We start from the raw sequence: 12,635 nt of genomic DNA, 5'->3' as shown, positions 1-12,635 counted from the left end.
TTATTTCACGTTTTTTAATTAGTGATGTCTTTTTTTTACAAATAGGAAAGCCTGCCTATATGGGCCCTATCATGGATTCAATACCTGAGATGTTTTCACTTTTGTGAAACTTTTGATGATAGCTAAGCGACATCAACAGCACCGAAAAATATTGATCTTATATCAATGATTATGTAACCCAAATTTTAGGGCATACGATTTAAAAGAAAGTTGATGATCATCTTTGCCTAAAAAATTGTTTTCATTGAAATTAGGACCTACATCTTTTAAATATGTGTCTCTCCGTTGAAGTCGTATGTCTTTCAATTAAGGCAAATTTTCCTTAAAGAGAACTGCTCTTTGAAGTATCTGTTATAATGTGGACTTTTATTTGTATGTGAACAGCTTTGTTAAAATATAACAAAATGGGAATGAAAATTCCATTAATGATATAGAGACTATATTGAAAGTTAGATAGCTCCCTAAAAATTTCTTTATTTTCAAGAAGCTGCATTTTTGACTTTATTTTTAGATAGGAGTAAGCTCATTTTTATTTTTATTTTTAAATTTATTTCGAACTTGAACATTATATCACGGCAAAGGTCGGTCTATTAGGTACCAGCTCGCTTATTATTTGATCGTTTGAAGTTGCCTTATCTAAGTAATGCAACGTGCATCAAGACTGCGAAAGCGAGGGAAAACCTCAAGCATGGGGTTTTCAATTGCATCCACATCACGGTTGCCACAGTTGGTAGAATTCTACTATAAGTGGTAGATTTTTTACTGGTTGGTAGAATTCTTCATGTTTTGGTAGATTTTGCAAAATATTTCTCTCCAATTAAGAGATACAATTATCTATAGAAAAAAATTTAAGTTTCGACAAAATTTTCTATAGAAATAAAATTTTGACAAAATTTTCTATAGAAATAAAAAATGGACTAAACTTTCTATAAAAAATAAAATTTTGACAAAAATTTCTATAGGAATAAAATTTTGGCAAGATTTTCATAGAAATAAAATTTTGCAAGAAAATACTACCGAAATAAAATTTGCCAAAAATGTTCTATAGATTTTTTTTTTCAAAAATTTTCTATAGAAATAAAACTCTTCTATAGATATAAAATTTAAAAAAAAATTTCTGTAGATATAAAAAAAAACCTCAAAAATTTTATTTCTATAGGAAATTTGTCAACATTTTATTTCTATAAATTTTTTTTTTTTTTAATTTTATTTCTATAGAAAATTTTGTCAAAATTGTATTTCTAAAGATAAATTTGTCAAAATTTTATTACTATATAAAATTTAGACAAAATTTTATTTCTATAGAAAATTTTGTCAAAATTTTATTTTTATAGAAAATTTAGTCAATTTTTTATTTCTATAGAAAATTTCGTCAAAATTTTATTTCTATAGAACATTTTGTCAAAATTTTATTTTTATAGAAAATTTAGTCAATTTTTTATTTCTATAGAAAATTTTGTCAAAATTTTATTTCTATAGAAAATTTTGTCAAAATTGTATTTCTATAGAAAATTTTGTCAAAATTGTATTTCTATAGAAAATTTTGTCAACATTTTATTTCTATAGAAAATGTTGCCAAAATTTTATTTCTATAGAAAATTTTGTGAAAATTTTATTTCTATAGAACATTTTGTTAAAATTTTATTTCCATAGAAACTTTTGTCAACATTTTATTTCTACAGAAAATTTTGGTAAAATTTTATTTTAATAGAAAATTTTGTCAAACTTTTATTTCTATAGAAAATTTTGTCAAAATTTTATTTCTATAGAAAATTTTGTCAAAATTTTATTTCTATAGAAAATTTTGTCAAAATGTTATTTCTACAGAAAATTTTGTCAAAATTTTATTTCTATAGAAAAATTTGGTAAAATTTTATTTTAATAGAAAATTTTGTCAAACTTTTATTTCTATAGAAAATTTTGTCAAAATTTTATTTCTATAGAAAATTTTGTCAAAATTTTATTTCTATAGAAAATTTTGTAAAATTTTTTTTTCTATAGAAAATTTTTTCAAAATTTTATTTCTATAGAAATTTTTGTCAAAATGTTATTTCTATTGAAAATTTTGTCAAAATTTTATTTCTATAGAAAATGTTGCCAAAATTTTATTTCTATAAGAAAATGTTGTGAAAATTTTATTTCTATAGAAAATTTCGTCAAAATTTTATTTCTATAGAAAATTTTGTCAAAATTTTATTTCTATGGAAATTTTGTCAACATTTTATTTCTATAGAATATTTTGTTAAAATTTTATTTCTATAGAAACTTTTGTCAACATTTTATTTCTATAAAAATTTTTGTCAAAATTGTATTTCTATAGATAAATTTGTCAAAACTTTATTTCTATAGAAAATTTTGTCAAAATTTTATTTCTATAGAAAATTTTGTCAAAATTTTATTTCTATAGAACATTTTGTCAAAATTTTATTTCTATAGAAAATTTTGTCAAAATTTTATTTCTATAGAAAATTTTGTCAAAATTTTATTTCTATAGAAAATTTTGTCAAAATTTTATTTCTATAGAAAATTTTGTCAAAATTTTATTTCTATAGAAAATTTTGTCAAAATGTTATTTCTATAGAAAATTTTGTCAAAATTTTATTTCTATAGAATTTTTTTTCAAAATGTTATTTTTATAGAAAATTTTGTCAAAATGTTATTTCTATAGAAAATTTTGTCAAAATGTTATTTCTATAGAAAATTTTGTCAAAATTTTATTTCTTTAGAAAATTTTGTCAAAATTTTATTTCTATGGAAAATGTTGTCAAAATTTTATTTCTATAGAAAATTTTGTCAAACTTTTATTTCTATAGAAAATTGTGTCAAAATTGTATTTCTATAGGAAATTTTCTCAAAATTTTATATCTATAGAAAATTTTGTCAAAATGTTATATCTATCGAAACTTTTGTCAAAATTTTATATCTATAGAAAATTTTGTCAAAATTTTTTTTCTGTAGAAAATGTTGTCAAAATGTTATTTCTATACAAACCTTTTGTCAAAATTTTATTTCTATGGAAAATTTTGTCAAAATTTTATTTCTATGGAAAATTTTGTCAAAATTTTATTTCTATGGAAATTTTTGTCAAAAATTTTATTTCTAAAGAAATTTTTGTCAAAATTTTATTTCTATAGAAAATTTTGCCAAAATTTTATTTCTATAGAAAATGTTGTCAAAATGTTATTTCTATACAAATCTTTTGTCAAAATTTTATTTCTATGAAAAATTTTGTCAAAATTTTATCTCTATGGAAATTTTTGTCAAAATTTTATTTCTATAGAAATTTTTGTCAAAATTTTATTTCTATAGAAAATTTTGTCAACATTTTTTTTCTATAGAAAATTTTGTCAAATTTTTATTTCTATAAAAAAAAAAATTAAAAAATTTTATTTTTGTAGAACATTTTGTCAAAATTTTATTTCTATAGAAAATGTTGCCAAAATTTTATTTCTATAAGAAAATGTTGTGAAAATTTTATTTCATTTATAGAAAATTTTTTCAAAATTTTATTCTATAGATTTTTTTGTCAAATTGTTATTTCTATAGAAAATTTTGTAAAAATTTTATTTCTATAGAAAATTTTGTGAAAATTTTATTTCCATAGAAAATTTTGTCAAACTATTTTGATGATTTTGAATTTAATTATAACAGTGACCTCTATGTGTCAGTGGTTTTTCATTGATACTTTCTAGTTTTAGAAAGACATCCAAAACAAGAGAATATAAGTCAAAGAATGGCAAACTTATAAACCCTCACCCCATACAGGATAAAATAATCGGAATTATAACACCCAGTTTCAAGACGACGTATACAAAATAATATTTTTCACCTCTGAAAACTTGCTTTTTTATTTCACATCACATCGTGAAACTCTGCATATAACAAATTCTCCATTGTCAAAATATCTTGCTCTATTTTAATAACCCTTTCTTTTTTATTTTGTAATGATTGTTTGCATCATTTGACTTGGAAGAAATGAGGACCACCCTCACTGAAGTTGAATAATAAACATTTGTACATTAATATTTTAAGTAATGGATAATGAACTGGAACATTAGTGAATGCATAAATGGATTGTTATAAATAGTATGGGATGTTATTGCTGTTTTGTAGGCCAGAGAGGTACAATCACATATCACCGTAAATATAATATATGGCAATGTACCCAACGATAGGCAGTTTTATCGTTCAAAATATGATGTGGCAATGTCATGCATTTATGAATGCTGTTAATGGTGAAATGCGATGCTCCATGAAACCCCAGTATTGAGATTGCCCTCTATGTAGTATATCGTTATATGGGGGGAATTGGAGAAATAATTTAATATTTTGTTGTGTCGATAATTATAGTCGGCACTGCTATGAAAATATTTTGATATGCTGAACAAATGTACGATAATTCAATCTGGGATTCAGTTCGATGTAGGAAACATTTAATTAACTAATAATCTGACTTTGTAAATAGGATGTGGTGATAAAGGGTTATTTGTGGAGATAACTAAAAATAGATGATGGACTTCGCTAGGATTTGACGGGGATCCCTGGCCACTTCGTATGGTGCTAAACACATTTTTGCATTTTTGAACTCCAAGTATTTTTCTTCAAACTACGAAATTTTCTTTATCAAGTTAAAGAAAATAATTATATCTAATAAATTTTCTTGAGTTTGTCGAAAAATATTTACTTATTTTTGTGATATCGGCTGGATTGTAAAAAAAAAAAACAAAAAACTTTCCTTCTTTGTGTGAACACTGTTTCTTAGTATGGATAGTCGACTTTCAACTTTTTGAAAAAATGGAGAAAAAATCTTGCAAGACACTCTCATTTTGGAATACGTTTAATCTTCATAATCAAGTTACAAAAAGTCAATGAACTGTAAAACGATCTCAATAATCTAATATATAAAATTAAGTCATATTGAATATATGTTTCCAAGTTTTTTAGGACAAATTTACTTAAGTTCAATATAAATTCCTTTCCCAAGTCCATTTTAAAGTCGAATCACTTAATTCTAGGGAATTTCATTGAAAATGTTATCGACTTATTATCAAGGAAGAAAAAATTTACAAGATAAATGCATGAAGACGATTAGTCGATTTTCAAAAATATCAAAAGTAGATTAGTCGAAAAAGTGGAGCCACTTTACAGTACAATAGAGATGATTTGATATGTTCGACTGTTCAATGATTTTGAATGTCTGAATAATTTTTGTATATATATGTATCGTACATTGTGAGGAATTTTAATTTAAATTTGGATATTTTGGTAAAAAAATCATCCAAAATCGACAGGAGCTACAATAATACTTGCAAACACTGGATGTTAGTAACGATTTAAAAATAACTATGACAAATCATTATATGAGTACGAAATTTTGTAGTGATTTTTAAACAAAAAATCAACAATTTTATAAACCGAAACAACATGAGCAATGATACGAACACCACCCACCTTTATGTTTGGAAGTTAAAAACTTTTGTAGTATTTTATAGGACCATGTTCGGTCGTGTATGGGCGAAGAGGGAAGTTCTTCCATTTCTGGAAAAAAGTAATGATACAGTTAACATAGATTATAGAGATTTCCGATATACATTGAAGAGCATCTTTGTATACAACAGATATATTCTATTATTGAATCCTATTGGTTATTAGCATACTATTAGTATAGGCATTATACTAAAAAAATATGGTAGAGTGAAGCTCACATTAGCCTTGATCTCTAGACACAGCTAAATGCTAAGAATGAATAATGAACAACAATTCACTAAGTTGATATAATTTGGGCTAATTAGTAGGTACAGAGAATACGAATATGAAGATTGAATATGGTGGATATACTTGTTATGATTTCTAAAGAAGTCATATGCGTGTGTTTTATAAACATATTGTGGTCATGGAAATATATGGCAAAGTTCTTGAAAAATCGAAAAGGTTTACATCGCTATAATCATAGAACCATGATTCAAATCCTATGGATCACGGTTGCCACAGTTGGTAGAATTCTACCAAAAAAGGGTGGATTTTTTTACTGTTTGGTAGATTGGTAGAATTCTTGATGTTTTGGTAGATTTTAAAAAATACTCCTCTCCAACTACATAGTACTATAATTTTCTACAGAAATAAAATTTTGTGAAATATTTTTATGGAAATAAAATGTTGACAAAATTTTCTATGGAAATAATACTTTGACAAAATTGTCTATGGAAATAAAACTTTGACAAAATTGTCTATGAAAATAAAATCTTAGCAAATTTTCAATACAAATAACATTTTTACAAAAAATTCTATAGAAGTAAAATTTTGGTAAAATTTTCTATAGAATAAATTTTGCACAAAATTTTCTATAGAATTAACATTTTGACAAAATTTTCTATAGAAATAAAATTTTGACATAATTTTCTATAGAAATAAAATTTTGGCTAAATTTTCTGTAGAAATACACTTTTGTTACAATTTTCTGTAGAAATACAATTTTGACAAAATCTTCTATAGAAACACAATTTTTTCAATATAAATAAAATTTTGAGAAAATTTTCTATAGAAATAAAATTTGGACATAATTTTCTATAGAAATAAAATTTTGGCAAACATTTTAATAGAAATAAAATTGTGATAAAATCTTCTACAATTTTCTGTAGAATTAACATTTTGACAAATTTTTCTATAGAAATAAAATTTTGACATAATTTTCTATAAAAATAAAATGTTGGCAAAAATTTTAATAGAATTAAAATTTTGACAACATCTTCTATAGAAATTAAATTTTTACAAATTTTTGTATAGAAATAAAATTTTGGCAAAATTTTCTACATGAAAAAAAAAAATTTTTGACAAAATTTTCTATAGAAATAAAATTTTGACATAATTTTCTATAGAAATAAAATTTTGGCAAAAATTTTAATAAAAATAAAATTTTGACAAAATCTTCTACAATTTTCTGTAGAATTAACATTTTGACAAAGTTTTCTATATCTAAATTTTGGCAAACAGTTTAACAGAAGTAAAATTTTGACAAATTTTTCTATAGAAATAACATTTTGACAACATTTTCTATAGAAATATAATTTTGACATAATTTTCTATAGAAATAAAATTTTGTTACCATTTTCTGTATAATTAACATTTTGACAAATTTTTCTATAGAAATAAAATTTTGACATAATTTTCTATAGAAATAAAATTTTGGCAAAATTTTCTGTAGAAATAAAATTTTGACATAATTTAGAAATAAAATTGTTATAATTTTCTATAGAAATAAAATTTTGGAAACATTTTAATAGAAATAAAATTTTGACAAAATCTATAGAAATACAATTTTGACAAATTTTTCTATAGAAATAAAATTTTGACAAAATTTTCTATAGAAATATAATATTCACATAATTTTCTATAGAAATAAAATTTTGGCAAAAATTTTAATAGAAATAAAATTTTGACAACATCTTCTATAGAAATTAAATTTTGACAAATTTTTGTATAGAAATAAAATTTTGGCAAAATTTTCTATATGAAAAAAAATAAATATTTGACAAAATTTTCTATAGAAATAAAATTTTGACATAATTTTCTATAGAAATAAAATTTTGGCAAAAATTTTAATAAAAATATGATTTTGACAAAATCTTCTACAATTTTCTGTAGAATTAACATTTTGACAAATTTTTCTTCTATAGAAATAAAATTTTGACATAATTTTCTATAGAAATAAAATTTTGGCAAACATTTTAACAGATATAAAATGTTGACAAATTTTTCTATAGAAATAACATTTTGACAACATTTTCTATAGAAATATAATTTTGACATCATTTTCTATAGAAATAAAATTTTGTTACAATTTTCTGTATAATTATCATTTTGACAAATTTTTCTATAGAAATAAAATTTTGGCAAAATTTTCTTTAGAAATACAATTTTGTTACAATTTTCTGTAGAAATAAAATTTTGACAAAATCTTCTATAGAAATAAAATGTTGTTACAATTTTCTGTAGAAATAAAATTTTGACAAAATCTTCTATAGAAATAAAATTTTGAAAATTTTTTCAATATTAATAAAATTTTGACAAAATTTTCTATAGAAACAAAATTTTGACATAATTTTCTATAGAAATAAAATTTCGGCAAAAATTTTAATAGAAATAAAATTTTGACAAAATCTTCTGCAATTTTCTGTAGAATTAACATTTTGACAAATTTTTCTATAGAAATAAAATTTTTACATAATTTTCTATAGAAATAAAATGTTGGCAAACATTTTAATAGAAATAAAATGTTGCCAAATTTTTCTATAGAAATAACATTTTGACAAAATTTTCTATAGAAATATAATTTTGACATAATTTTCTATAGAAATAAAATTTTAATAGAAATAAAATGTTGACAACGCCTTCTATAGAAATTAAATTTTGACAAATTGTTCTATAGAAATAAAATTTTGGCAAAATTTTCTATAAAAATAAAATTTTGTTATAATTTTCTGTAGAAATAAAATTGTGTGAAATAAGATTTTGTTTTTGTTTGGAAGTTTTTTTTTTTTGTTGTAAAATTTTCTCCAAATTTTGGTATATTATGTTTGGCTCAAGTGGCAACCGTGCTCTGCTCCACACCAGTATGTCAATCATCAAGCGTATTTCAAGAATATTAGCTTCCAACATTATTATAAATTGTACTTTTGATCTTTAATTCTCTATTTTCAGTTTTTCATTTATTCATAACAATATCGTGTTTATATCACACTTAGTCATACAATTAATAATGAAAAAATAAAACTGTATTTGACCCATATAAATCTCTCATTAATTATAATCTTTGATTTTTTTTTATTTCCCCATGAATGAATTTTCTGAAACTAAAAAACAAACTCATCAAGGCAACAACAATTTCATCGTAATTGTTAACAATGAAATCGAAAGTATACAACAATTAACTAGAAGTTGAATAATAAAAAAAAGGAAAAACAAGTACCATGGAGTATGGGTCATTCCATTGAACAGTTTTAATAATAGTGTATTGATTTTTATACCGACCACCATAGAATGGTGGGTGATGGGGGTATAGGTTTTTCATTACGTTCGTAAGATATCGTAATACTGATTTTCAACTCTATATAGTAAATATATTCGTGATCAGAGGGAAATTCCAAGACGATATAATCATGTCCGTCTGTCTATCTGTTATAATCAAGCTACAGTCTTAAATTATGAGGCAATAGTTCTGAAATTTGGCCCAGTTTCGTTTTTTTCATGCAAGTAAGTGAAGTTCGAAGATAGAAACCAATATCGCACTATTTATACGATTTGTCTGAGGTTAAAAATCTAGAAATATTTTATGTAAAGGGTGATTTGTTAAGAGCTTGATAACTTTTTTTTTAAAAAAACGCATAAAATTTGCAAAATCTCATCGGTTCTTTATTTGAAACGTTAGATTGGTCCATGACATTTACTTTTTGAAGATAATTTCATTTAAATGTTGACCGCTGCGTCTTAGGTGGTCCATTCGGAAAGTCCAATTTTGGGCAACTTTTTCGAGCATTTCGGCCGGAATAGCCCGAATTTCTTCGGAAATGTTGTCTTCCAAAGCTGGAATAGTTGCTGGCTTATTTCTGTAGACTTTAGACTTGACGTAGCCCCACAAAAAATAGTCTAAAGGCGTCAAATCGCATGATCTTGGTGGCCAACTTACCGGTCCATTTCTTGAGATGAATTGTTCTCCGAAGTTTTCCCTCAAAATGGCCATAGAATCGCGAGCTGTGTGGCATGTAGCGCCATCTTGTTGAAACCACATGTCAACCAAGTTCAGTTCTTCCATTTTTGGCAACAAAAAGTTTGTTAGCATCGAACGATAGCGATCGCCATTCACCGTAACGTTGCGTCCAACAGCATCTTTGAAAAAATACGGTCCAATGATTCCACCAGCGTACAAACCACACCAAACAGTGCATTTTTCGGGATGCATGGGCAGTTCTTGAACGGCTTCTGGTTGCTCTTCACTCCAAATGCGGCAATTTTGCTTATTTACGTAGCCATTCAACCAGAAATGAGCCTCATCGCTGAACAAAATTTGTCGATAAAAAAGCGGATTTTCTGCCAACTTTTCTAGGGCCCATTCACTGAAAATTCGACGTTGTGGCAGATCGTAAGTCTATTCATGATGAAATGTCAAAGCATACTGAGCATCTTTCTCTTTGACACCATGTCTGAAATCCCACGTGATCTGTCAAATACTAATGCATGAAAATCCTAACCTCAAAAGAATCACCCTTTACATACTAAAAGGCGTGCCGAATATGGTGTATATCAGTCCCTGTTTTTGTTTAGCCCCACATAGACCGATCTCCGATTTGACTTGTTGGTCTTCTATGTGTCGCAATTTTTATACGATTTACCTGAAATTGAAAAAGTTGTGTCTAATGTGGTGGGTATCGATCCCTATTTGTGTATTACCCCCATATAGATTCATCGCCTATTTGACTTCATGGCCTTCTAGACACCGCAAATTTTATGATTGTGGTGCCGAAAGTGGACTCACTTGGACTATTCCGTCCATTGTGATACCACTGTGGCGAACTTCTCTGTTATCAGTGCTGCCCGATTCTATGTTTAGCTTATTGACAAGGGACATTTTATAGCCGAGTCCGAACTGCGTTCCAAATTACGGTGAAACCACTTAGAGAAGCTTTGAAACACTCAGAAATGTCACCAGCATTACTTAGGTGGGATAATCCACCGCTGAAAAACTTTTTGGTGTTCGGTCGAAGCAGGAATCGAACCCACGAACCCATGCAAGACGGGCATGCTAACCATTGCACCACGGTGGCTCCCGGAGCTATATCTAAGTCTGAAATTATTAAATTAAGCACATTTGACGATACTATTAACAGAACTCCTTGTGGAAAAAATTTAAGCAAATCATGATAAAATTCTTGTTTCTGGGGGCAATATAGGTGCATATCGGACGAAAGGTATAAATGGGAACTATATCTGTATCTGAACCTATTTCTTCCAAAATCAATAGGGTTCTATTATGACACGAAATACACACTTTTTCACAAAAATGTCTTGGCAGACAGACAAACGGATGTACGGGCAGATGGACAGACGAACATGGCTAAATCGACTCAGGGACTGATCTTAATCAATATTGCCAAAGACACTCCATGTCTATCTATTCTCCATCGGGGTGTTGCACAATATGCACTAACATATAATAGCATCTTCCACAAAGTGGGTCAGGGTTTAAAAAAGGAAGAATGCCAATCAAACCACCAATGTAAGGTATGATCCGAATTCAATGTTTTGGATGTGAATTAAATAATTCTGTGATATTTTGATAAATAAATAATTTTTAAATTTTAATGCATTCTAACGCTTGTCTGCAACGATTGATTTCAAATATTTACAAAAATTCGCAATTTTTCAGGAAGGGATTTATTATTTTTTTAAACAAAATTTAAATAATTTGTAACATTTAACCTATTTGAAACAAAAAAAGTTAAAATTAACTTTCAAAATTTGTGAAAAAAAGCTAATTATAAAAAATTGAATTAAAAGAACTTCCTGAGTAGTTAAAATAAAAAACATCTTTGGCAGGTCATTTTTGGAAGTGTTTTTAAAGTTGTGCTGTTCCAAATTGTTTTGCTGGGTAAACAATATATGGTTGAAATACATATCAACCACGCTGTATTGTACAACCTGTTCTTCTTCGTTGGACACATATATCAACCGAACGAACCTCAGACAAGCGACACGCAGTAGAAAAACATACAGATCTGTCAGTACGCTGCCTTTAGAACTGTCATAGGATGTATCTGCAGTAAACCCCTGGATGACCTTTATGTGGAGACCAAGGTGGATCCAAGGGGTGATCCCTGTGCGTAGAAACAATTACATGTTGTCAAAGCAGTATCTCCATCACCCAGGAAGGGAGCCACTGTGGTGCAATGGTTAGCATGCCCGCCGTGCATACACAAGGTCGTGGGTTCGATTCCTGCTTCGACCGAACACCAAAAAGTTTTTTAGCGGTGGATTATCCCACCTCAGTAATGCTGGTGACATTTCTGAGGGGTTCAAAGCTTTTCTAAGTTGTTTCACTGTAATGTGGAACGCCGTTCGGACTCGGCTATAAAAAGGAGGTCCCTTGTCATTGAGTTTAACATGGAATCGGGCAGCACTCAGTGATAAGAGAGAAGTTCACCAATGTGATATGACAATGGACTGAATAGTCTAAGTGAGCCTGATACATCGGGCTGTCACCTAACCTAATCACCCAGGAATGTAAGGATTGATCTTCGGCTTCTAGAGCACGAGACCTAGCGTTACAAAAGAGGGCCTCTAGAATATGCAGCATCAAGACAGATCTGAACAGGATTCATGAGAATACTGAAGCTGAAGCGGTGAAAAGCTACAAAGTTAATCCCGCTCTCGGAGCTCAACCACCGCCTATAGCACCCCCCGCGGCCCACCTAAGATCAGTCAAACGCAGCCGCCTCAAATCCTACCTATCAACATCAATTGAACAGCGAGGTAATCGTCAGCACAGAGAACTATTTTTCAGACCTCGAAAAAACATAGTTTTTAAAACGGGTTAAAAAAAGTTGATGAATTGCATTATTGAGTTAAAAAGGGGCCTATGTATA

General features: G+C 27.2%; 1 protein-coding gene across 1 annotated transcript in view; it reads right to left on the bottom strand.

Moving 5' to 3' along the window:
• KrT95D (phosphofurin acidic cluster sorting protein KrT95D) overlaps positions 1 to 12,635 on the bottom strand; it is a 287,611-nt gene that overhangs the window by 22,050 nt on the left and 252,926 nt on the right. Inside the window, exon 7 of the mRNA XM_075292058.1 lies at positions 5,452 to 5,538. Within this exon, the coding sequence (XP_075148173.1) occupies positions 5,452 to 5,538 (87 nt within the window). The remainder of the gene's footprint in view (positions 1 to 5,451; positions 5,539 to 12,635) is intronic.

This window comes from Haematobia irritans, chromosome 1, assembly GCF_050003625.1.
Source record: "Haematobia irritans isolate KBUSLIRL chromosome 1, ASM5000362v1, whole genome shotgun sequence".
In the NCBI taxonomy this organism is placed as follows: domain Eukaryota; kingdom Metazoa; phylum Arthropoda; class Insecta; order Diptera; family Muscidae; genus Haematobia; species Haematobia irritans.
Note: the sequence above shows the minus strand (reverse complement) of the source record. Positions and strands in the feature narration are given on the sequence as shown.